At 33.9% G+C, this 27,256-nt stretch overlaps 2 protein-coding genes and 1 pseudogene across 3 annotated transcripts in view; 2 read left to right on the top strand and 1 right to left on the bottom strand.

The window, feature by feature from the left end:
- SPATA9 (spermatogenesis associated 9) lies at positions 1–26,931 on the top strand. Of its 2 annotated transcripts, XM_039875139.1 has the most exons (5): positions 1–72; positions 4,377–4,465; positions 11,937–12,164; positions 21,423–21,518; positions 26,314–26,931. In XM_039875139.1, the coding sequence occupies exons 2-5, from the start codon at positions 4,400–4,402 to the stop codon at positions 26,596–26,598; spliced, it is 675 nt and encodes a 224-aa protein (XP_039731073.1). In that variant the 5' UTR covers positions 1–72; positions 4,377–4,399; the 3' UTR covers positions 26,599–26,931. The 2 variants fall into 2 exon arrangements, with proteins under 2 accessions (XP_039731073.1, XP_039731071.1); XM_039875137.1 differs by lacking the exons at positions 1–72; positions 4,377–4,465 and having other exon boundaries at positions 11,610–12,164.
- LOC120612555 (spermatogenesis-associated protein 9-like) overlaps positions 1–27,256 on the top strand; it is an 87,715-nt gene that overhangs the window by 4,278 nt on the left and 56,181 nt on the right. The window lies entirely within an intron of this gene.
- Positions 24,564–24,682, bottom strand: LOC120612681 (uncharacterized; annotated as a pseudogene).

Raw genomic sequence — 27,256 nt, 5'->3', positions numbered from 1 at the left:
GTGGAGGAGTCTATCAGGAGATAGGTATCTACTCAAAAACCCTTATTGGACGGTGATGACCACGGAGTTGAAGTAAGAAGAAAAAATATTTTAGTTTAAAATATAAATTTATAGCATAACATTTTTTAAGGCTAAAATAAGATCTTTTCAATCAGAGGAATATTTTAAATCATATGTAGTTAATGTTTTCAAGCACTGTATAAAATGCAGTTGTGACATATTCATCTCAAAAATCTAAGTGAGTTATTAATGAAAGAAATGGCTTTTGTAGGTTCATAGAAAATAGCAAATAAATAGTTTGAGTCTGATATATGCTCCAATAGAGCAAGAGTTTTCATTTGTTTTGTTCACTATTCAACCCCAGTGCTGAACAGTGATGACACATTGTAGGTGCTGGATAAAGATTGAATGAATCAAAGAGTCTCCTTACCATTATTACTGGAATAGTCTTTAATGATAATTTTCCACTAAAGTTGTTACAGTAATTTGTTCATCAGATTATTTTAATTGTTTTCATTAATATTGAGAAGATACATGTATTTATAAATTGTTATAAGGCATAAAGAATTATAGTCCATTGATATCTGTACACATGATTAAGTTTAAGAAAAAGTATGTTACCAATACCTTAAAAATTCTCATGTGCTCTCACCCAATCTCATCTCTTTATCTTTCCCTCAGAGATAACAACCACTATCCTGAATTTTACATTTATCATTCCCTTGCTTTTTTCTCTGTAGTTTTACTACATATATGTGTACTCTGAATATATTGCTTTGTTTTTACTGTTTTTGAACTTTATATATTAATGGAATCTTGTAGTGCTTTATTTTCCTGTATCTTGCTTTTTCTCATTCAAAATTACTACATTCCTGAGATTTATTCACAATGTCGCATGTAGCTCTAATTCATTTTTATTGCTGTATAGTAACCATTATAGATGTATTATTTATTTCTTTTATAGTTGATGGATGTTTGGGTTGCTTACAATTTCTTGATGTTAAAATTAGTGCAGCAGAGAACATTCTAGTATATGTCTCCAGGTGTAAGTGGGGATATTTCTAGGATTGGAATTGGTGGTCATAGCTATGCATATCTTTAATTGCACTTGATAATACTAATTGTTTTCCAAAGTAGGTAGGCCAGCTTATATTCTTATTACCAGTGTATGAAAATTTGAGCTCCATATCCTTGGTAGTACTTGAAACAATATGAAACAATGAAAAATGCAAGGAAAACTTGATGAAAATACAATCTGTGAAAGAGTCTAACATTTCTTTTTCAATAATAGTGTTAATAGGCAAATATTTGTGGGCTATAAAAGAATTGAATAATATAATCAATAAACACATTTATTATATTCTTACATTCTTTGAGTAAACATATGCTTTCTTTATATGACTTAGGACATTTATGAAAATTTGATCATGTAGTTGGCCACAAAGAAAACCTTCAAATCAGAAAAATAGAGATTTTTATAGGCCATATTCTCTGATTTAAAAGTTAACCAATTAGAAATAAGTAATAACAGAGTATCAAATCTTAATTACTTGGAAATTATAAAACATAATTATGATAGCCCTTGGAGCAAAGAGGAAATCAAAGAAGCATTGAAAAGAAGTCTTTCAAAAATCTATGGAATAAAAATGAAAGATAGATCCATAGTACTTTTATTATTAAAGAAGAAAGACTAAAAATAAGGAAATTTCACATTTAAATTTATCTTGAGCATGCATTAAAGAAAAAGGAGTAAGAAAAATATTTAAGATTCGAAATAATATAGACCCAGAAGATTAAAACAATTACATGCAACTCTGTAATAACATAATTGAAACACTTATATAAGAAGATTTCCTAATAAAACAGAAATTATCAAAACTGTCCGAGAAGAAGAAATTTTTAATACACAAATGTACATATCTGAAATTTAAAAGTTGGTAAATGTAGCTTTTAAAAAATATCAGGATCAAAGAGTTCCACAACTGAGTTCTTGCTAGCATTAAAAAAAAAAGAGGATAAGGAATTTTACTGTATGTAAGTTATACCTCTGTTTTAAAAAAGGAAAGGAAAATAGAGAAAAAAGAATTCCAAATAATTCTGATATTGTTCCAGGTACTTCTGAGAGATGCAAGCCTTCTCAGTTTATATGTGCATAAATTAAATACTAATCTGTTAAGTATAAAAAAGAAAGCCATGAACCAATCTCACTTATGAATTTAGTTGAAAAAAGTGTAAATAAAATCTTAGCAAATGAAGCCTAGCAAAATATCAAAGGAATAATACCCTACATTCAAGTACATATTCTTTTTCAGGAATGCTATGATGTTTCCTATATCAGGAAAGTTAATACATAATTTATTATATCAACAAATTAAGAGGAAAAGTGATTATATTCATAGATTATGAAATGGAAGTTGATAAAATTCAGCAATCATCCCCAGTAAAAACAAACAAAATCAGAATGGGAATAGAAGGAAACTAAATATGATAAAGATTGTTTAGAATAACATTTGCTGTTGATTTTTCATAAGCAGTAAAATATTGATGCCATTTTAATTGAAAAAAGGAACATTTTCAATTAGGTGTTCCTACTGTAATCTTTATTCCTTAGCTTTGTTTTGGAAGTCCTAGTGAATGCAGTCAGTGAAATACGATAATAAAATAATTGGTATAGACATGGAAAAAGTGATAAAATGATCTTTTCCTGATGATACTGAATATGGAGTGATATGATGAATGTAATGAAAAAGAAGAGTGACAGAGACTTTCCTTAACAGAAAATAAAACATACTATAAAGCAACTCTAGTCAAATTACTATTGTAAGTATATAGAAATAGACAAATAGATCAGTGGACTAGAATAGAAAGTTCAGAAATAGTTTGCAATATATATCCCTGTGTGTGTTTGTGTATGTGTTTGTTGTGTGTGTGTAATAAAAGTGGTATTTCATATCAATGAGAAAACAATGGTTTATTTTATCAGTGGTACTAAAACAATTGGATATTCAGATGGAAGAGAATAACAGCTTATTAAAAATGAATCATAGATGGATTGAAAATTTTTAAATAATGAATTAAATTTTGAAGAAAGAAAAGAGAAGAAAATTTAGGAGACTCTATGTATAACTTAGGGTCTGGAAAAACTTCCTTAATAGAAAAACCAGAAGCTTTAAAAAGAAAAGATAGTTTTATTAGATTCTGTAGTTATTTAAAAATAAATTAAAAATTGCCTTTCTTTTTTATATACGTTTCATTTTTTTTGTTTGTTTTTTTGGATAATCCACTTTTAATTTACAAAAGTATTGGTTCTTCACTACAGTTTGTGAAGCACCAATTTAAGTTGTTTGTCTATCTCCTGTATTTCTGGGAAACTGGAACATAGATCTAAGAGCATCAGACAGCTAGAGGAGACACCTCTAGTGACCAGTTTATGCTTGCTGAAGAAAACCATCTAGCTACAATTAAATATAAAGACTTCAAATTAAAATGGGATTTGAGTTAACCAACTCAGCTCATTCACACTAGAATATAACTAAGTCTGCATGATATGCAGTTCTTCCCTGATTTGATAAGGGGAAAATAATGATCATTTAAAGTATGAGAGAAAAAGATGAAAAAAGTAAAGAAGACAAACTGAAGACTTCACAATTTTGCCTGGGTTTGACAAAGTGATCCTCATTTGGGTAAAGAAAAACTATCTATTCAAAAGTCTTTCTGAATTTACTGCTGGTGTTCTTTCCCACTTGGCATCACATGTGAAGCATTTCTTTTAAAGCATATGCCAGCTCTTTTCAAAGGGAGCTTTGTTCTCAAATGATCCACTAATTGAGGTATCACTGCAGAAATTGGGACAAAATTCAATTTATATTGTAGAACTCCTTAGTGTGGTTCATTTTTCAATCCCCTTTATCCTCCCTTTGTACCTCCAAACACAGCCTTCTCACTGCCATAGTGATTTCAGAAGATTCTGTAGCAAGTCCTCAGAGGCCCATTGTGCAGTAACAAAGAATTCTGGCAGTGAGCATCTTTGCCTGCTTTCCTGAGTGGAAGGCTGCCCTCATCCCTCACTAATGGTAGAGAAAGACAAGCATTGCCTAGGCCTTCAAGCTTGCCAAGCACTAGGAATCCAAGCAAGAACTCATCATGCCAATCAAACCTGTTGGGTGGATATGCGGGCAGGTGTTGAAGAACTTTTCTGGAAGAAGTAATACACAATCTTATAAAGGGGATGTGGGTGCAGGAAACTGGGAATCAAGTCCTCTAGGGTTTGCTTGATTTTCTTAGTCACCTAGGCAATGGACCCATGTTCTTTTGAATGATGGTTAGAGGATATTTTTAATTAAAGCCTTTTTTTTTTTAACTTCTTTTTGTCTTAGTTGAGGGGATCCAGAAAGCAATCATGGACCTTATAGATGAGTTTAAAGATGAATTCCCCACCATCCTAAGATTATCACAATCTAATCAGGTAATGTGATTTTATACCTTTGAAAAGGATTATAAAAAGTATATTTTTTGTATCATGCCGATTATTTAATGCTTGATGTTGAGATCAGTGTTTGAAGTTTAGGAAAACATTAACTTCACCTCAGAAATACAAATTTCAACTCATGCTCATTGGAAGAGATTGAAGATGTAAAAGTGAAGTAGAAAGATAAGTTTAAAGACAGTCACTGAGTTATTAGATTAGAAATCTAGAACTCTCTTATAGTCACAATTGCAATGTAGTTAAAATTTGCTTAATGTAAAATCAGAAAAATACCTAATTATACTTTAATTAAAATCTATGGCAATTAAATCAGTGAAAAAAACCTAACTGACCTAAATTATAACAATGGAAAGATAAGTATTGTATGGGTGTGCATTTTAATGTGGAAAGAAAATAGTGATATAAATTTAACAAAGTATACATGTATATGTTTAAATGTTTGTTCCAGCAAGGATCTGAGACATACTGGGATCAGAAGAGGGGTTAGGTAGAGAATTGTGAAGAGACATATATGGTCAGGAAAAAGTAACATCTTGTTTAGGGGACACAAGTAACCCAATTTATTCAAAAGAACACTGCTTTTAATGGAAGACTGTTGTTTCAGTCATTTTGACCATAGTTAGAATGGAATATGTTGTAAAGTTACATGGTAACAGCAACCATCTATTTATCCAGATATCAGACTTTTAGAAATGTCAAATATGAGGAACATAGCCAAAACCTGGAATAAACAAAAAGCACTCTGAGTAACAGTAACCAAAAAGCACTCTGAGTAACAATAACCAGAAAGGCTATATATTTCATTCCAGAGAAGAGGTATTAGAACTACCTTTAACCATTTATTTAGACAACTAGGCATTGGACATTTACCAAATACGTTAATACTTATTACCTGGATCTGGGAAGAGGGAATATGGAGATAAACATGATAGGATTCCTTCAGTCAGTAAACTTACTCTAAGGGAGACAGAGTTGTAAACAAGTAGTTGCATTGGAATATGATAAGATGTATATTCAGTTTAGAGGAATAAATCACTACCAAGAGTGGCCAGAGAAGGCTTAATGGAGGAAGGATGCTTAAAGTGAATTTCAGCGGATGATTAGGAGCTTTCACGGTGAAGAAAGAGATAATGTAAATGGACAGGAACAGGGAATAATAGTCCAAAGGAAGCAGTCAGTTAAGCCAAAAAGTATAAAACATTATGTTCTCAGAATGTCAAATAAATCTTAATAAATGGGATGGATCTTAGATTTAGACTTTGGGGAGAGGTGATACTGAAATATAGATATCTGGATGTACAGAGGTAAGATGATGTCCAGATGACATCGTATTTCTAAGTAGAATAGGATAAAGCTTGAAAGCTCCAGAAGTCAAACCGGATTTTGTCATTCCATATCTTAGACTTGATGTCTAGTTCCTTCCCCTCTTTGCATTCCCCTGGTCTTGGTATATAAATTTTTTTGAAACATTGGAGACTTTTCTTGGCTATGCTCTGGAGTATTAAGGAAAGAGATGGGCAGGTGACTATGCTTGGTCTAGGATGTAAAGTGGTTCAGGCTGGCACAGTAGTGGCAGTAATTATTTAGAGAGCTTCAAGATGAATCTTCGGGAGCCAAAGACAGGCATCAGAAGCCCTGATGCCTTTCCAGGTGTGATTCTCCCACCATTGCCAACATTAGAAAAACTGGGGTTTTGTTTAATCAAACTTTCCTTACAGTTGCAACTTTCCTTACAGTTCCCTTCATTTCTTCCTACCCTGTGCATAGCTTCATTATTACTAGAGCCATAGCATGTTTTCTGGTGAAATAGACTGATATTCTGATCCCCAAAGAGAATTCTAAGTTCCCATTTCCAACTCACTGAAGTCATTTACTTAAAAGAACTTTACCCCACTCAGGGAAGAATATAAACATAGTTGAAGGAACTTCATTTTCAAACACTAAATATTGTTCTTTTTCCACCATTTACTTTGAAGAATGTATTGCTGAGATTGGCAGGAAACTTGAGTAGTTAGTTAGGGAATATTATAATACATTGAAGTTATTTGCTCTTCAAAAAAAATTATCCAGAAAACAATGCTAATGCTCCATTGTTAACTGTATTATTTTTGAAAGGTCAGATTGTAAATGATGCAAATTTTATTATTTCCACGACTGCCCATACTTCCCAAGCATACTGAAAGAATGATTTTAAGACTACTTAGAGGACTTTATTAATTGCGTTGTATTCTAAATCTCTAAATTTTGTGATTAATACCTAAATCTTTTTTAAAAATTATTATTTTAGTCATTTATTTATTTAAGAAAAGGTCATCTTGCTGGTCTAGAGCAAAAAAAAAAAAAATGAACGAAGGGATGGTGGAATTTTTATAGAGGAATCTACCCAGAAAAATGGTTATTTCATAGTTCTTCATGGCTAAAGATTTTGAAGAAAACAATTTTTTTTCTGAGACCTGGGGTATGTTAATTGTAGAATCGTGGCTTGAGGTTGTGGTTTCTGAGATCCTGTCCTCTTTACTCCCTCCCTCCCAAGCAGCCCGGACCCCAAGGGCCTCAGCATTCCTTTAGTAAAAAGTAAGTTTTAAAGGTTTGCAGTTGCACGCTGCAAATGATTTTCATATGAGGTTGTGAAGACTTAAAATAGTAAACCTTTAAGTTTAAACAAACAAAAAATGCATGCTACAATTGGAGAATTAAAAATTTTTAATTCAAGTGATCTTTGCTTGAATGAGAGAAATCATTCATAGCAAATAGGGTCCATTTTGTGGGGTTTAATTATGGAAAATGATTATGTGTTTTATCCTGTAATTACCTTGCACTTAACTGTGTACTACAAAATTGGGAATTATAGACAGAACATTAGAATCCATGCAAAATTCAGATTTTTACATCTGTAAATATACTTTTCTGAATTCTTTTCTTTTCTTTTTTTTTTTAAACATGCAGGACAGAAACTGCTGGGGAAGCACCAATGATGTCTGGAAATTATTTGTATTGTTATTGGGGTTTCTAAATATGAGAGCAGGACTGTAACTAGAATGTTCTTTAATTCAATTATATTTTTGTCTTTGGTGAGGTTTTTTTTTTTTTTTCAGGGTTCTATCATCAGAAAAGTTACAGAGCACATTGTGCACTGAAAACTTTCTGGGCAGTTTCTAATTTAATATTTGGTATATTTCTCTGATATTTCCTCATATTAACTTGTTACATTTTTCTGATACTCTTCATTCATTTATTTTAACATACATTTATAGAGCATCTACTATGCGCCAGACACTATTCTAGGCACTGGGGAAAAATGAGTGAGCCAGATGGATCTAAAACACTGTTATAGATCAAGCACTGTTATAGTCAAGCAGAAAAACAATAAACAAGGAAAATAAACTATTATGTTAATGGTAGGTCTTCAGGAGAAGAAAAAATATAGCAGAGAAGGTATATGAAGTAGGGGTAGGGATAGAGAGAACAGTTGATGGTTAAGACCTGAGAGGTGACTCTTGAATTAAGGCTTGAAGGAAGCGAGGGAGTAAACCTTGGTATCCTTGAGGGATCGAAAGGCATAGCAAGTGCAAAGTCCCTGAGGTCACCAAATAATGAGGAGAGAAAGGGAAGAGAAAGATGAGGAGGCCAGAGAGGTAAAGAAGAGAGAAGCTCTGTAGGGCTTGGTAGACTGTTGCGTTTGCTTTGACTTTTACATTGAGTGTACCAGGAAGCCACTGAAGTGATTGAGCAGAAAATCAAGCTATGATCTGATATAAGTTTTCGTTGTAACTTTCTGGCTGATGTATTGAGGAAAAGAATGAGAATAGATAAGAATGTAAGCAGGGAGACTATTGAGGAGGTTAATTTACTAGTTGGGAGAAGAGGTGATGGTGGTATATAAATATAATGGACTGAGTGTTGGTACTGGGACAATGAGAAGTGGTCAAATTCTGGGACTATTCAGAGAAACAGTTGAATAAGATATGCTGACAGTCTGGTTTTGTAGGTGTAGGGTTGTAAAAAGCTGATGTAATAGAAACTAGACCAGCATTAAAACTGCTGATGATAGAGAAATGAGCATGGTTCTAGAAAAAAGAAAAGAGAAAACAGGATATATATTCAAAGAATGGAGCTCAAATAGAGAATTCTGGAGCAGAATTCTTCAACCAATCTTATTAACTGATGCTAAGTTTCTTTTGGTAAATAGTCTTTAAGTACCTTTGTGTGTCTCTGAGGGGTTGGTGGTGGTTGGGAGTTAGAATTTCTTTTCTGACATTTGGCAGTGTGCTCAGATGATGGTGATGACAAAAGAATTATTGAAACTTGCACGCTTTGCGACCAATTTGAGGATGCTTAGGTCAAGAATAAAAAATAAAATGAGGGAAAAGAAATAAGGATTTGTTAATTTGAGGTCAACATTTCAATTTACACACATGGTGTGGTAAGAAAATATATAGCATAGGTAATGGACAAAAAGGAAAAACTGTTAGCTCAAAAAAAGAGAAAATAATTTATTTAAAAAATTTGCTACTAGAGCTAATTTTAAAAAGTAACTAACTGGACTCATCATCATAAATTCTTGACTTATTTTTTTTAAAAGAAGAATGGCTGATTCTGCATTTAAAAGAATGTAAATAGCTGTCCTCAGTGATCACCTTCATATTCCCAGAAACATAAGGGACCACAGAACATGCACCCCAGTGCCCAGATTTGTTTTATAATACTATTCTTCTTAAAAGCATTAATGGTCTTCTTGGGAACAAGTCGATTCCGTGTTTTGTGTCAGAGAAGATAAAGGTGGTCAGAAACATTCTACTGTCAGAAGTAATAATTCTTTCAGAGGTATCTAGGAAAGTACCAAAAAAGAAATACATTTAAAAAACCATGAAGGGAAGAACAGTCTTCAAATTTAACCATTTGAGCATTAAAGAAAACAAAAATGATATTAATTAGGAACAGGTTAAATCTGTTGCAAAAAGCCATGAATTCATGATGAGACTAAAATTAGAAAGGTAACACAAAGTCTGCTAAAGCATTAATGTAATGCACACTTGAATTTTTAAAAATATTGTTTATAATAAATGCTGTATTTTGCTCAACACAAATTATGTGAACCTTACAGGAGAGTTTTGATGAACAGATTGTCAATTACAAATAGCCTTCTTTATCTACAGAAATAAAAATTTAGGAAGACAATTTTATAAAAGGGGAAGTTGAATGAATCAATCTAGTATAGTGTATGGGGAAATTAATCAAGATTGATTAACAGAAATACATGTATAAAGTCAGTGAATCCGGGCCAACATGTACAGATCACCAAGATTTTGTAAAGAAACTTAAAAAATAAAGAGAAGGAGACTGCAGAACATTAATGTTTTGCTGCAAAAATGAAGGGCCCTTAAACACTAAATGGCCGTGAATACGAGGTTTCAGTAAAGGTGCAACTACATTTCTCATTTCTGTTTGCCCTGGCAAGATGGCCCTCACCTTATGATTATAAATTATAATAAGAGAAAGCACAGTAAGTTGTGCCAGAAGTAAAACCAAACTTATTCTAGCTGCTCCACCTTTAGAAGGAGTTGAAAGGAAGAGTCTGTGTAGTATAGAGGAGGAGAAATTCCTTCCTCTACTCCTTTTGAGTTCTTATGGCTGGACAAATAATAAAATTGGCACAAGACCAGATTAACAGGAGAATAACCATTTTAATGCGTGTACACAGAAGGCTGTAAATTATACTCAGAGAAATGATCAAAGTAGGCAGCTTTTTATACCTTTGAGACAAATAATAAATATGTGAAGAGTTGACAGGATAAAGAAACTTAAATTTGGGTGCTCATTAGTGAGAAATCTAAGCAAAGTTTGGGCTTGGGTAGTAAATTAGTAAAAACAAGACAAAACAAAGATTCGTTTATATGCATTTCTCAGCCCTGAATTCCCTAACTCTGGTGAAAATGTCTCTCTTGTTAGACTCCAGGTGTAGGGAGAGCACTTTTCATATAGTAGATTTATCTCCTGCTTTCAGGGAGAAATTTATCTCCTGCTTTCAGAGAGATCAGAGTCGTTCTTGCACTGGTAGTTTCTTAAATAACTTTAATTCAAAATGATCAATATGCTGTTTTCGGGATAATTTGGGGTGGCCTGCCCTGGGCCCCAACAGCAGCAAAGCATAAGGTTACATAAGAAATTGAATCTGTATGTGCAGGAGCTTTGGATACTGCAGACAATGTGTTTTTTCTCCCCAGTATGCTCACGACCAAGGTAAATAATAATATCAAGTGATATTATTATTGTACCTCATGTTATTCTGTTTGCTCTACCTACCATATAACTGCCCTGTAAGGACTGCTCTGTTCTAAAGTGACTTGGAATTGCAGCAATAGTAACAGCCCACAACTTAGATTGCATTCTCTATTATTAGTATTGATGAGGAGGGTTAAGACCACTGGTGGGCTAATAGGACTTACACCAGAAAGTAACAGATTAAACCACAGTAGGACACCAGATGCTGCAGAAATGCACCCTTGTTGAAAAGCTACAACAGCTTTTGTTCATCTCCAGTGGCAAATGCTAAACAGTATGAGATGTACTGAACTTTGATGAGAAAAACAGTAATAAAATTATTTTCAGGTTAAAAGTTGAAGTATTTAAAATATATAGCACATTAGCTCTTCAACAAATATATGATGTTCATTGTAGACCGAGAAGTCCATTTAAAAGATGTTTTATACTTACATATTTTAACTCAAAAAACAGAGACTCAAAGTTGCTGATACTAAAATGCCAGAAAAGCCTATAACATTACTTAAATGAATCATGGAAACTATACTTGTCTGTTGCCTAGAATGAGGTCTAACCTCTTAAGTAATTTCTCTGTGGTTCACTTTCTGGTAGAGCAGAGAACTACATTATATGTGTTTTGGTAATGCCACAATTTTTTTCCTATCAGAATGCTCATAGAAGTTTTGAAGTTTTTAGAAGTAAATGTTTCCTAAGCTTGTTGATTAGTATATAGGGTGTTTGTTTTATTTTTCTTTAAATTGTATAGTCTATTATGTATGTATGCTATATTTTATCATTTAAAAATTTTAAAGTAAACTTGGAAAATATTTGTAAGTTTCAAATAAGAATTATTGATTGAATTGTTTATTTTTGAAAGAGCTCTTTTAAAAATATCAGTGCAAAAATATAAACCCAGAGAGAAAACTAAAACGTTTATGTTTAGGCTAGTAATGTAAGTTCTGGATATTTATCCTAAGGAAAAATTCATATAGTCATATAAAGATTTAAGTACATGGGAGGTGGTCAGTGAGTTGTTATGGAAAGTGGTTTATAATTATTGGACACTGAGCATATGCTCAGGACCATGCACAATGTACAATTATGTGGTACTTGGTCTCTGCCTGAAGTAGATTTTAATAATTCACTGGAGAATCACACATCAGTCACTTTTCAAAGACTTATTTTCCAGAAAAAAGAACCCATGCAAAAAACATCCAAAATCAGAATGGCTGTTGCTCTAGCCAAGATCAACCGGGGGACATTAATTCAAGGATTAAACAGCATATCCAAATCCTCCAAATCAGTGGCCAGACTTCTGCAACCTCAGCTTGTTTGTAGACTTTTAGAATTAAGGGACATATCTCATCGTCTGCTGAGGGAAGTTAATGCGCCAAAGCAACCCCTGTATAACGTGCAGGTGAGTGAATATTGCATTAGCTCATGAACTCCTTTTATAAAAACTGTTTTGAAATTGCAAAATTAAAAAAATGAAAAATGTAGCACATTTGGTTGTCCTAAATGCAAAACAAGAATAATTAGATAAGAGAAATGAATGATTGGGCCTTTTTTCAATATAGTATATTATTCTCTGGTTTAAAAAAATCTGGAAGAGAAAATAATGTGGACTTTTCTCTACCTTGTTATTTGATTGAAGTATATGAAACTGTAAATTTCAAATGTTTCAACCTGAATATAAGCTTACAAATTACCATTTATGTCAAACCCCCAATCCTACAAGTCTTAAAAATGATTGTGTTTTGTTCCCTTTTCCCCATAACCTATGTTTTCCAAGTTTATCTTTGGTTGACATAACATTGAATATATTTAACTAGAAACTCATTTCCATAGATCCACTAATGTCCAGGTTCTACATTGTTTCATTGAGACTCTGTTAAAGGACAACAATTCTTAAAACTTTTTCGGAACCAATTTTTTTCCCCTAAACTCTATGTCACAGAACTCTGGGTTTTTCAATCTGGACAATATTCAAAGCATTCTAAATGTTTATTCCAAAAATTCAGAATCTTGCAGGTCTGGCATCTAAACCTCAAAGTGAATCAGTTTTAACTCTTTTGTTGAAAGGAGAGAAAACCTGGTTGAAACTGAGTTAAGCCAAAAAGGAGGTGTATTGGTTCATGTAGTTGAAGAATACAGAATTGCTAAGGTTTCGGGCATAGGTGGACATAGGTACGCAAATGATGCCTTCAGGATCTTGTTTCTCTTTTTCTCTCCTTCTCCTGGCTCAGCTTTCTTTGTGTTGACTCCATTCTTAGACTGACTTTTCTCTCATGGTCACAAGATGATTTGCATCTGTTCCAGAGCTTCATCCTTCCAGGTTCAATTACAGCAGAAAAGAGAGTCCTTGACCCAGCATTCCCAGCCAAGTCCTGAGGTTCACTCTCAGAGAATGGCTTACCTCTAAACCAGAGAAATGGGAAATGAGATGTACCGATTGGCCTAGGACTAGTAACCTAGTAACCTAGTAACCTAGTCCTAGTCTAGAGTGGAGGTCGGAGCCCCATCCAGACCACATGACCTGAGAATGGAGAAAGGATGAATCCTCAAGCCAAAATCTGAGTTGTTTCAAGAAGATGAGACAATGAATGGTGGGTGGCTAACATCAACAACATATTAATTACATAGGAATCTCTCTATATACAAAGATTTTGAGATTTTCAGAAATCATCAGATAGCTCAACTTTGAACTGCACGAGACAGCATTTATAAAAGGCTCTTGTAATATCTGATGTTAGAGAAAGTAAAAAATAGTTTGTTTGTTAAACACTAAATTCTCTAAGCACTGTAAGTCTTATTCCTGTATCTTTAGATCATCAAGAAGAAACAGAGCTGAACCATATTATCTTAAATTTCCACTGAAATATTTTTCTGAATCTAATGTTTTGCTTTGATGTTTCTTTCTTTGCATTGTTAGACCCAAAATTTTTACAGAGGCTACAGAGGCTTGATATAAGAAGTGTCCTTGGAAGACTATTTCTGTATTTATTATGAAATCATGTTTTAAAGACATTTCCATTATATTATTCAGAGCCTTTCATTTTGCTCCTCTTTGCTAAGTCAGAACTGTGAAGGATCTGAGGTTTTATGCTATTCACAATCTAACAAGTTAGCCTGCCAGTTATACAAATACATGTGCATACACATGCACATACAGACACACAAGATACAAGACCCTTGGGGCAAAGACACAGATGGTTTATTATTCACAGTAAAAGCAGCAACCAGAGCAATATCTTATGTCAGTTCCCTATACCTCAGTTTCCATAAGGCAGTATGATGAGAGCTAGATGTTACCTGCGCATGTATGTGGTAAGTTGCATCACAGGAGAGGAAGCCTGAAGCTAGATTAAGCCTTTGATAGGGATGCTGGCATGTCCACAAGCCTCTGGGAGAAAAGGAGAGAGAGAGAAGAGAGGGAGAGAAGGGGCGAGGGAGAGAGAAGCAAATGTCTCTCTAGAGAGGAAGGAAAGGGCTTTATCTTTTGTGCCTTGTGACATGTCTTAGGAGGTACATTTCTAGATCTCTCTAGAGAAAAATACTTTGTCTAGCTTCCAAAGCTGTTTGCTATTCAACAATATCCTTTGCTCAGAAGAACCAATCTGTATAGGAATGAGAGACATCCATGGAGAATTATCTCCTGATCCTCAGGAAAGAAATTCAGTGATAGAAGAATAATCTATATTTCCAGTTGAACTGGTATTTTCTTTTATCTAATAATGAGAACACAAGCCACAATGCGTTTGCCTTTTTGTCTTGACTGATAGTGAGTTTTAGGGGTAAATTTAGAGCTTAGCTGTGACAACTTATTCCAGGAACCCGAGATGAGAGAAACAGGTTGAGGGATTAAATAACTTGTCTAAATAAGGTCCATATGCTGACTGCGACGGTCGCTTCTGACATCAGTTCAAGATCAACACCTGTGCAATCTCTTCTCCTTTGCTCTTGTTCTATTTGTCTTAGGACATAGCTTTAATTTTTAAAATTCTTATCAATAAAATTAAAAAAAAACATATAAAAGGTAGTTTATCAGAAGTCCCACCGAAATTTACATTGGTAGTAATATTTTGCCACATTGCCTTCAGATATTTCCTTTATAAAAAAAATATGTTAACCATGCCCGATCCTGTCCTCTTTTTTCTCCACCAAAGGTAATTGCTATCCTGAAGTTGATGTGAGCATTTCCATGTAAATGTTTATATTTTTACTACACTTGTATACATCTATTATCTATGTATATTTAAAATTTATATAAAAGATATAATGTACTTAACCTTCTAAAACTTCTTTTTTTCACTCATTATTTTTGACATATGTAGCTATGATTTATTATTTTAACTTCTTTGTGGTATTCTAAGAAATAATCCACGGTTTGTCTGTTACAAGACAGATAGACAATTTAGTGTCCAATTTTTTTGGTATTACAATCAGTGCTTCAGTGAACACTTGTAAATGACTTCTTATCCATATATATGAGACGTTCTATAGGTTTATATCTAGAAGAGGGATTGCTGGGTCATGAGGGATGCACATCTTTAATTTTATTATCTGTCGTCAAAATACTTTTCAGAAAAGGTATACTTGGGAATCATTGTGATTCTTGAATCTGGGAATAGTTTCTTCAATTCTGGAAAATTCTTAGCCATTATTTCTCCAAATATTACCTCTTTCTAATTTTCTCTAATCTCTTCTGGAATGCCTATTAAACGTACTTAGGACCTTCTCATTTTATTCTTTTGTCTTTTTACTTCCTCATATTTTCATTTCTTTATCTCTTTTTGATGCCTTTTGAATATTTCCTCTGAGCTATCTTCCAGTTAACCAGTTCTCTCCAGCTGTATCTAATATGCTCTTTTCAATGTGTTTTAAATTTCAAACATTATCTTTATTGTTTCTAGAAGTTCTATTTGGTGTTCTATTTTTTCCTACTCAAAGTGTCTTTTACAGGTTTATTATATCTTTTAAAACTATCTTTAATTATTTTAAATATACTTATTTAGGGTATTTTTAAAGATTATTCTTTGTAATATTTGAGGGATGCAAATATTTCTGACTATCGTGATCTATATTGTATCTTACTTATAGTAGATAATTTCCTTTGGTATTTTTTAACTGAAACCTTTTCTTCAAAGAGCATTTTTTTCTAAAAAAATAGAAATCTCTTCTAGCCTTGATGGCAGAACTTTCCTTCTAAAGGATTTTGCTAGTGCTCCAGGAGTATCAGCCCCTGGTAGAGACCAGCTTTCTTCCTAGACTGATGGGTGCTGTTGTCCTAGTCTCACTTTCACTGAAACTGACTATGCAAAGGCCTAATCCTCACCTCATGTGCATCTAAGTCTCATCTCCAGTCTCTTTATTAAAACTCAAGCCCCTAGTCATTATTTCAGGGTCTACTTACACATTTACTGCTTCAACTTTTTTCTGCAGTGTGCAGAGACTCTTCCTTCCTTCCTTCCTTCCTTCCTTCCTTCCTTCCTTCCTTCTTCCTTCCTTCCTTCCTTCCTTCCTCTCTTTCTTTCTACCTTTCAACTTCATTTTATATTAAAATTTTGAACTATGATTTTATATAGCATTTGTAGATTTTCCTGTGTGAGAAGTTCCCCATTAGCTCAGTCTGCCATGTTGCAGGAACTAGATATCCTTCAGCTTTACTTCTTAATATCTTTTACAAATTTTAATATAAGATGGTAGAGTTTTTTGGAGGGAGGTAAAGTAATTCTACTTTTTCATTCATTCAGCAAATATTTATTGAAAACCCGGCCTGTAAAACCACTAGTTTAGGTACTAGGGATTTATAGATGTCTCACCCTTGCCTCATGAACTGTGGGAATGATAGTAAGTACGCAATGCTGGTGAAGTGTAGCAAGTGCACGATTGAGTGTGCAAAATATACTATGGAAGTATTAACAAGGAGCGCGTGATTGCAAAGAGTAGTCAGTGTAGGCTTTCTAGAAGATGATACTTGATCTGAGACTTGAAGGAGGAGAAATTAGCCAGGTAAATAAGTAGGAGAATCATTCTAGGAAGAGAACAGTACATATTAAGATGCTGAGATGAGAGAAGAAAGCATGACTTACTTAGAAAATGTAAGTAGTTCTACATGGCTGGAGTGAGACAAGTGGGAACAGTGCCAGGTCAGAGATTCCAGGGTCCTTGAGGGTGGGAGTGAGGAAGAAGCTTTACTTGGGTCATATGTATTAGCTAGGGCAGAGAATCAGAATGGCCTCACAGAGGAAACTTAAGTTGTAGCAAGAAAGAAAACAAGATATCTCAAATCCGAAAGTCTGAATCTGATGGCTGAAATATAAGTATAAATAGTGAAGACGATGGCCTGGATAGTCAAAGAAGCAACAGAATGATGTCTGAGGGGTGGTGGAGGTCAATGGATTGTGAATAGAGGATATCACAGTACTAGAGTTTGCTGAGAAGTAAGTGGCAAAGCACAGAAGACCTATACCAGCCTTGGTACACTGCTGTCCCTTCCTAAAGTGACAGAGTTCAACATACCCAGTGTGGATTCCAACATGAATTCAAGAATTGTGAGGATGTGTGTGTCAAGGTGGAATTTTGTGGTGTACAGAAGTAAAAGGAGTGAAATCTGGAATTGCTATACAAGGGGGTATACTTTGTAGATGCATGAAGGACATCACTTTATATAGGAGAGAAAGCTGCCTTGTTAATGTATTTGTAGGTATGTGTCAAAGATCCTCTTCATGTGTTCTGTCTCATCACTGATGAGAGGATGATCTACCTACGGCATTGTAAATGGTTTTACCAAAATTCTGTTGGATATTATGTAGCTGGGCTCTCCAGTCAGGCAGATTATCTCCCTCAAGAACACGGAATAGAGGAGTGTTTTCATTAGGACATTTACTATAACTAGGATAGAGTTTTAGCCCTTTAATGTGATCTGAGATGAAGCATATAGAAATGGTCTCCTCAAGGTAATTAGAGAATGGACACTATCACAGAAGCTCCATTGACAATCTACCCAGGACTTTTCGGTTGGATGATCAGTTCCAGAGCATTTCCTGAATATCTTAGCATATTCAAAGATATACCAAATATGAACTATTCAAAGATCCAACTGATACAGATGACCCGGAGGGATTCTGATGGCTTGTTGTGACACGAGCACAGAGAGCTGGGGCTACGAATTTCCAGCTGGCCACCTTGTTAAAAAGACTTTATATCTGGCTCTATCGGTGCTGAGTCAGGTTGCTTCTCAAACCTTTCCAGGTTCTGTGTGGCTGAGGTTGTAGTGATATATCTGCTAGTTCTATAAAGGGCCTCAGGAATGGAAAACTGAATAGAGAATATCCTGGTAATTTTTAACATTCCCAGCACCAGTACTCAAAGAAAGGTGCAACTGCTTTGGTTTGTAAACTGCCTGGCTGAGTGATGTTTGCAGCTGCTCTAAGCTGCAGTGACCTAGATAATCAACTTGAGTGCTGACTTCAGCCAAGACACGTCAGCTCCCAGACATAGTTGTTGACTTTGGCAGGCCAGTCCAAGGCCACAGGACCAGGAGCTCTTCCTGTGATAGAATCTTCCTTATAGTGGCATCAGAGATGACTGTTTCTACTTTGTACAGGCACTGTAGAGTGGTGTAGGCAAAACATAGGCAAAAGTGTAGAAAACCCTCAGCCTTTAAAATGCCTGTGTCATAGGTAAATCCCGGTGACTTGTGTTCCCTTTTTCAGAATAAATGTCAGATGCTTTTCTAAGTAAAGTTTCTTCCTCATCCCTAACCCTCTAAGGTAAACTCCAGTTTGAGGTTTAAACTATAAACCTCACAAATATCAGGAACTTTTGTAGGTCCATGGACGGGCATGCTGTGAGGCTGTCTTGGGTGGTGTTATTCAAGACCCTGGGAAAATGGACGATTCCTAGAAAGCAGTACCACTGGCATCTTGAAGACAGAATTCTCCATTTTGGCCAATAGGACCACCTGATTAAGAGCTTATTCAAGAACAGTGCCCCACAGGATGTTAATATTGGGATAAACAAAGTCAAATAGGTTTCTTTACTGTGGACTGTGAGGAGTCTTTCCTGTCTTCATGAGTATTGTGGGTTGCTAAGCAAAGACATGGTCATACAGCTTTCCCAAACTTATAGGAAGCACTTTTTTCTGGACCTATCTATTAACAGCAGTCAGCTCTTCTTACAGTACTTACTTGTGAATCACTGTGTGAGTTTTTCCTATTATTCCCTTGATATCCCTCATCAAGGTGTTTTTGGACAACAAAAACTAAGTCGAGCCTGGGAGTTTTCTAACCTTTAAGTCATCTATGAGTGGATCTTTATTTTCTAATCTGCTTATAGTTTGCTTTTTGTGATTTTCCTCATTATTAGTGAAAATAAAGTGAACATAGTTCTTTTATGAGATGAGGCAGTCAAAATTATGTGGGAGAAATTTAGTTAGAGATTGAAATGTTTTTACTGTTGAAATATCTATATAGCTTATGTGTTAATATCACCAATTTTTTTTAAAAAAAGAACTATATGGGCATAATATTGATACCAAGATACTTTCAACTTAAATATGCAAATGACATAAAATTAATATAACAACAAAGTTAAGATAAAAGTTTTGAACTAAGCCAAGACAATCTAAGTAAAGCCTCCCATTTACCAAATTTCTCCTGTTTATTTATTTCAGTTTTTGCTATATACTGTCCCTGCTCATAGTAAGCCAGAAATGAAACAGGGTATAATATGAAAAAACATGTATTGCAAGTGAGTCATAAAATTGAAAAATGGCCACTTGCCAGTAGCCACATGAATTTTGGAGTAAATAAATGTATTTTCTACAGGGATGATTTGTCACAGGAATAGCAAGTATTCATTAAAAGCATTAAAATAGCAAAAAAGTGGCCCTTAGACAACATACAGATTCGTCATTCAGAAGCATAACGTGTTAAATACATAATTTATTTTGAAACTACTCAATTTAAATTACTTTTAGGTGAAAGGCAAATCTGAAAAAGAAAGATGCAGTGAAACAGAAATAGAATAATTTCTTATGCATGCAGACCCTGATTTTTTTTTTTTGTATATGGTTTACCAGCTATTGAATATGGACCTCCTACTTAACATTCAAAAATTCACAAACTTGTAATTATTTACTCTACTAGGAGGCATTTTGTTGAAGTGTACCTGCTTTCCTTCCTAATGTCTGAATCTTCTCTCTACTCATATAACAGATGTCTCCTTGTAGCCTAATAGTAGAATTTGAAGGCACGCTATCTATCATTTCGATTCTTCTAGCAAGAGGGAAACAGCAACAGCTGCTTCATTTCCTGGAAACTCTTTCCAGAAGTCAGGAATTGCTGGGAAATTGTTAAGACTGATTTATGGAGGGGGCTAAAACTGCCCCTACCTATTCCTATGTCTAGGAGTTGGTGTGGCCTCAAAGATTGGGAATAAGAAGGGAATCCCCACCCCCACTGCCATCCCTTAGCCACTAGGATAGATAGAATTCTTGGATTCAGCATTCCATAAATCTCTTGAGAGAAGAAGGGAAATTGTGATGGGTAATTTTGTTCATCATTCAGTTGGAACAGCAGGGAGCAAAAACAGTTTACTACAATGACAAGCACTTAGAACAGGACTTGGTACACAGTGCCTTATAAATGTTGTTCAATAAAATGTTATCACATGTTCTTTAGAGGTACCTTTTCAAAGGCTGCAGTAAACCATTGAGTGGATATAGCATAATTTATCTAATCACTCTCGTTAATTGTTTTGGTTTGTCAATGTTATAAGTAACTTTTTAATGAATACATACATACTGTTCTTTCTAGTTTGTGTGCATTTTTGCTGTGCGATTACATGATTTTATTCGCTACAGCCTGTACCTTTTGAGAGTTATTGAAGGCATTCATTGATGGCTTGGCTCTTCAGAGGAGCATGGCTAACTGCCACTGCACTGCTGAATGGAAAGGGGATGTTTTCCCTAATGTCCTCATTTCATATGCTGCTCAAGGCAACAGAGGTGGCCTATAAGAGCATTGTTCTCTTAAACTGAATGTTATACTATTATATTTTAGGCAGGTACACTTTCTATTACCAGAAGCTAGAAGCATCTGAGAGACAGATTCATTATTGGTGTAAACCTTCTGTGCGTTTCCAAAGTGCATGCTGGATATGAGCACAGAGCACTTCCTGAAGCTCGATGATCATCTAAGGTTAATGCTGGCCTTCAGCAGTCTCATGATTAACATTTCCAAGCTGGTCATTCATCTCCAGAAAATGTTCAATATTTTGCTTAATTGAAGAAATGAATAGTTTTGTAAAGGATGATTACATGAATTTGAACAAAGAAGATTGTTCTTCTAACATGCACAGCAGCACCCCCTAGTGAGCACTTGGTAAATGTAAAAAAGTTAAGGTAATTTAGATTTTGGAAATGCAAGGTTTTTCATAGATTTGTCATAGGTTTTGATTAGCAAAAGAGAATATCTTTCTGTAAAAGGAGAAAAATTAATTAGTATATTTTCAGGATGTAAAAAAACCCAGAGAGATCTAAAATAGATGATTTTCTTTAGAAAGAAATATTTAAATTCTCATTTAAATTCTTACAATAACATTGTAAAATTTAACATTGTGACATTGAAAACTTTTGTTTTGATAAGAAAACTCTCTTCTGTTTTTTCAGGCCAGAAAGGGTTCTTTGTTTGAAATTATTTCCTTTCCAGCAAAGACTGCTTTAACTAGCATAATATGTGCTTCATATGCAGCACTCATTTATTTGGTAAGTTAAGAAAATTATTGGAATCTAGAAATAAATATACTTATTTTTATGTAATGTTAGAGATATACTGTACAGTCTATTCATAAACCAAGGTACTATTCTCTTGTTGTACAAAATAATTTTACATTAAAAATTTACTTCAATCCACTAAAAGCTAATTTGCTTAAATAACTAAAATTATTTTATTTTTATAAAGTTTGTTACTACTTAGTCAAAACATTTTGGTTTTGCTTTCATTTAGTTGGTGTTTGTTTCAGCCATCATGCTGTTGTTGGCTAAAATTCAGTATTCCATTATTTAGGTGTGTGATTTTGGGGAACACAAATATATGTTTTAAAAAGTGTGTTTTGAATTACAAATGCTGTAATTCAAAAAAAGGCCCATTAAAAAGCATGACAAAAATATAAAAGGTTTTATAAATTATAAAGGGTTATTTTCTTTTACTCCATTGCCATTTATACTTACCATTTATACTTAAAATTTGAAAAAAAAAGTATTACAAAGAGAAAAGTACACAGCTTGATGAATTATCACAAAATCTATTAACCTATATACCGTACGGATCAAGAAACAAAACATTATCATCATTCTGGAAGCTTCTCTTTTGTCCTCCTCACAATCACTAACCTCTTCTGTGAAGGCAACCACTATTTATACTTCTACTATCAGAGAGTTTCGTTTGAATTTTTTATAAACGAAAACATTTACTATATATTCTTTTGTATTTGTCTTCTTTTGCTTCACATTATCATTGTGAGATTCATTCATTTGATGCCTGTAGCAGTAGTTTGTTGACCTTCATTGCTGTGTAGTATTCCATTGATTGACTATTTATATCACCATTTATCCATCCTACTATTGAACATCTAGATTATTTAGTTTTAGCTGTTGTGAAGCAGATGCTATGAATATTCATGTACATATGTTTTGGTGAAATTGGTGGACCATAAAATATGCATGTGTTATCTCTAGTAGATATTGCCTGTTTTCCAAAAGGGTTTTATTAGTTGATACCAGAAGATTGAGTCCCAGAAGCTCTACTTCTTCAATGACACTTGGTATTATCAAACTTTTCCACTTTAGCCATTCTTGTGGGTATGTAGTATTACCACACGGTGGTTTTTACTTACATTTTCTTGGCTATTAATGAGATTGAGTACCTTTTAATAAATTAATTGGACATTTAGGTATCTTTTTTGTGAATTTCTGTTATCTCTTCTAATTTTTTCTTGAGTCGTCCATCTTTTTATTATTGATTTGTATTTTAAAAGTGTATTCTAGGAACAAGCCCTCTTTTGGTTACATATGGGAAAATTTCTTTTATTCTGTGACTTACCTTTTCACTCCTTTAGCAGTGTCTTTTAAAATAGAAGTTCTTAATTTTAATGTAGTCCAGTTTTTTAATGTTTTTATGTTAAATGCTTTATATGTCTTAATTAGGGAATTTTGATGTACACCCAAGGTGATGAAACTATTCCCTCTGATATATTTTAGGAGCTTTATTATTTTACCTTTTGCTTTTAGATTTATAATCCATCTGGAACTGGTATAAGATAAGGGTCAAATTTTTCCTCCATTAGTATCCACTTGAACTAACTCAATATATTAGGGAAAAAACCCTTTTCCAATCTCCCCAGAACATTTCTTTGGTCATAAATCAAGTGTCCTTACAAATGTAGATCTGTTTATAGACTGTCTATTCTATACAGTTGATTTAGTTGTCTATTCTTGCACCAATTCAACACTTATTTACAGGAGCTTTATAATAAGTCTTAATAACTAGTAGAATAAGTGCTCTTTCCAATCTATGAATAAAGTATATCCCTCTATTTAGGTCTTCTTAAATTTCTCTTAAATTTTTTTTTGGGGGGTTAGAGGTTTTGAACATCTTTGTTAACATTTTTGGTCATATTGAAACATAAAATAATAAAGATTAAAATTTCCCTATAATCTATAGATTCAGTGCAATCCCAGTTCAAATCTGAGGGGAGTGTGTGTGTAAGTTGACTAGTTTATTCTAAAATTTATAGGGTCAAGAATGTAAATGTAAAGGGGTCAAGAATAGCCATAACATCTTGGAGAAAAAAGTAAAATAAATTACTTTTAAACACATTTACAGTTAAAAAAACTGAATTTATTAAATGAATACTTTGCAAGTGTTTAGAATTTTTGAGACATGCTCAATATCTTACATGCGAATTTCATACAAAATTGGCATTCAGTTGAGCTAGGATACAAACACGCTGCAGAAATGGGTGAGATGAAATGGCTATGGCGAAACTAAAACAAACCAGACCAACACCAAAATTAACTCTTAATTTCAAAAAGGCTTTGAAATCATCCCACATGATTTGTCATGCTATTAACTTTCTAAGTAGGTAATAGAAACAATTTTTGGTGACTGGATAATAGGTCATATATAAGACCTAGGAGGGGTCAGGTCTGGAATTATGGTTTTGAAAGCAAATACCATATATGTTTAAAGTTAATACCCTAAGTGGAACCATGCCAAGTGAAAAGAGTGCAAAGTCAACAGAAATGTGCAGAATAGCAACATTTAAGTTGAGCTAAGAAGAAATCCATGAAGGAGACAAAGAAACAATAATCAGAAAAGTAGGAAGAGAATGAGAAACAGTGTCAAGGAAATGGAGACTCAGAGTTTTAAGTGGTTAAGTGTCAAATATAAGCTGAGAAAGTCAAGTAAAATGAAGAGTTGAAAGTGTTCTTTAGATCTAGTAGTAAAGATGTTGGAATTAACCATCTGGAGAACTACTTCAGTGGTGTGATGGGACAAGAAAGACAAATAAGCAAGCTTTGGAGTGAAGAGATGATAAAATAGAAAATGTGAATATACATTCTGGTTTGGTCAAGAGGGAGTGTGTAGCCACCAAGAGGGAAAAAAGGGTCCCTGGGATTTTTATTTATTTTAATTATTTTATTTTTTTTAGGCGAGGCAACCCTTGGTTGACCTCACAAATTGCAAGGACCTCGTCAGTTTATAATCCCTTTATTTGATTTTATATTTTATTTTATTTTTTATTTTTATACCTACAGCACCTGGTCTTCCTGGGTGGTCTCCCATCCAAGTACTAACCAGGCCCGACCCTGCTTGGCTTCCAAGATCAGATGGGATCGGGCTTGTTCAGGGTAACATGGCCGTAGTTGGATTTTTAATTTTATATTTTAGGATGGAAGATACTTGAGCATGTTACAGGCTGAAGGGGTAGAGCCAGTCAAGAATGAGAGGTTGAAGAGGCAGGGAATAACTGATAGGGAAGATGAGAGGGTATAGGTTAAATGCAAAGACAGATACTCATTTGATCAAGACCTTTCATTTTCTGAGACAGAAGTGGTTAGAATAGGCTAAGATGAAATTTTATAGGCGAGGAAAGAAGATATGTATCAAATAGGATAGGGCTTCCCAACCTTTTTCACATACATAGAAAATAATCATATTTGGGATAAATGGATGAAATTGCTCGCAGCTAGAAGTGATGGACCTCAAATTTTATAGCTCTAAGTTTGGATATACTTGGATGCAAGTAATAAAAAATTCCTAATAGTGCCTTAATAGATAAAGACATTTAAATATTCCACCTGATTAGAAGCCTGGACTTAAGCAGTTCCCGGGTTTGTATAGTGGATCTACAATGTCATCATAAACCCAGGGCTTTTCTGTCTTTCTCTTCTGCTATCCTGTTTGTTCTTTTTGGTTCTTAAGGTATCACATCCATACTAGTGTCTAAAGCAGGAAGGAGGGGAATAGGTAGAGGCAAAAGACAGAGAGTCTTTCTTTTCAGGAGAAAAAACTTTTCCAAAAATCCTCTTGACTTCCTCCCCAACAGACGTATTTTATTTCTTTGGCCAGAACAGGGTCGCGTGGGCACAAGCTAACTACAGGGAAGTAAAAGAAAGCATCTGATGTTTCTCCATTTTATAGTAGGAGGGAGACAGGTCAGGAGAAAATCGAGGTGCTTCAAGCTGAGCCCCGTAGTTCTTTCTCTATTACTCTCTGAAAATGTTCTAAGTGTTTACAGCCAGTTATCACCTTGAAGCATCTCTGCTAGTTAATCTAGGTCTTATTTCATGGATTTTATTATTTTGTTGCTTGCCTTAAATACTTGACATATCACCATCTTCATCATTAGTAAACTTACAGAATAAGTTTAATGGATATAGTTCTTAGTGACACTGTTTTTGAAATTATTTTTCTCTATATATTTTGTTTTCTGACACTTAAAGTACTGAATGGCATTTTCTGAGGGAAAGTGGATCACATGTTTGCTTAAAAATCATTGATCTACTAGCTTACTAAATTCTTAACCAACATGTTTATGCCCTTCTAGTTGTACACATAGGTATAAGCAAAGTCCCGGGTGGGGTGGGGGAGCAATAACAAAAACCTACTTTGAGATATTATCATGTTTGGAGACAAATTCCACCTCTCAGAAAACATTTCATTTAATTAAATCAGGAGAATAAAGGAAATGTTTCATTTAAGAATTAAATCAGAATAAAAATGTAAAACATCTAATGAATTGAGACAAGATGTAAAACATTCTTTATTGAATCATAGTAGGTTTTAATTTTCTTTCTAGATTATGGAGTAATAATATATTTAGAACAAGGAATCAATCTCCTGATGTTTACCATGTGCCAGGGGTTCCTGAAAGGAAGTGCTTCTTTATTAGAATATGTAGATTAATAGCTTTATGTTAAACATTTTATTAGACTTTCTATCTGTAAGTTTAGTAGCTTAAAAAGAAAATTCATTTTTCAATTTTTTTTTTATTAGACAGTCTGTGTTAATGCTGTATTGGAGAAGGTAAAGAAAATTTTCCAAGAAGAAGAATCCATAAGGCAAAACAGAGAGGAGAGTGAAAATATCAGAAAAGCCTTTTCTGAGCCTGTTCTTTCTGAGCCTATGTTTCCTGAAGTTGAAATCAAAGCAAAACCTTACAGGTCATTACCGGAGAAGCCAGACAGTATTTCCAATCGCCCCAAACTTCCTACTAAGTTGAGTAATAAGATCCAGGTTTTACATTCTGTATTTGACCAGTCAACTGAAATGAATGAATGAACAAATATGAACACAAATATCTGAATAGAGCCTAAGAGTTATCTGACATTTCATCTGACGAAACTAGTAAACTAATTTTCATACACTGACTGCTCTACTTTAAAAAAAAGGGGTGGGGGGTGTGAGGAATTACTAATAAAATGTCATTCTTAAGTATTTATATGGTAAAGAAAATGAAATGAATCTTGATTTAGAATATATGTATAACTAACTATGTATTTTATAATGAACAAGAAAATGTACCATTTTGGTGGGTTAGATTTTATGCTGTGGTTTATAATATGGGTATATTTATAATATATTTATGTTTTTATTAAAGATTTGTTTCAAGTATCTTTTCAATTATTTTTCTGGGAGGGAAAAAAACTCCACCCTATCAAAAGGCTACATATCTTTTTCAGAGATATTTTTAAAAGAGTATTTGTTTTCTATATACAGGCTGCATAGTTTGAGTCTGCCTATTATCAATTCTTGTATAACTTATCTGTAAATTATGAAAGACTTACAATTCATAGACGTCATAAATTTCTAAAACGGTATTATTTACAAATCTGATGAGAAAATTTCTATATATGAGGACAGAACATGACAGGACATTTTTTATTTCCAGATTTAGAGTACCAAATCTAGAACCAGAAATCAAGTCCATATTACTCAT

The sequence above is a fragment of the Pteropus medius genome, unplaced genomic scaffold, assembly GCF_902729225.1.
Source record: "Pteropus medius unplaced genomic scaffold, Ma_sr-lr_union100, whole genome shotgun sequence".
Taxonomy (NCBI): domain Eukaryota; kingdom Metazoa; phylum Chordata; class Mammalia; order Chiroptera; family Pteropodidae; genus Pteropus; species Pteropus medius.
This window is presented reverse-complemented; position numbering and strand designations above follow the sequence as displayed.

Bases quoted from the DNA above. Each gene is read 5' to 3' on its own strand.
- SPATA9 (XM_039875137.1), top strand. From the start codon at position 11,820: ATGCTCAGGACCATGCACAATGTACAATTATGTGGTACTTGGTCTCTG. The intron at 12,165-21,422 runs GTGAGTGAATAT...CTGTTTTTTCAG, and splicing joins AACCCCTGTATAACGTGCAG to GCCAGAAAGGGTTCTTTGTT. The intron at 21,519-26,313 runs GTAAGTTAAGAA...TTTTTTTATTAG, and splicing joins ATGCAGCACTCATTTATTTG to ACAGTCTGTGTTAATGCTGT.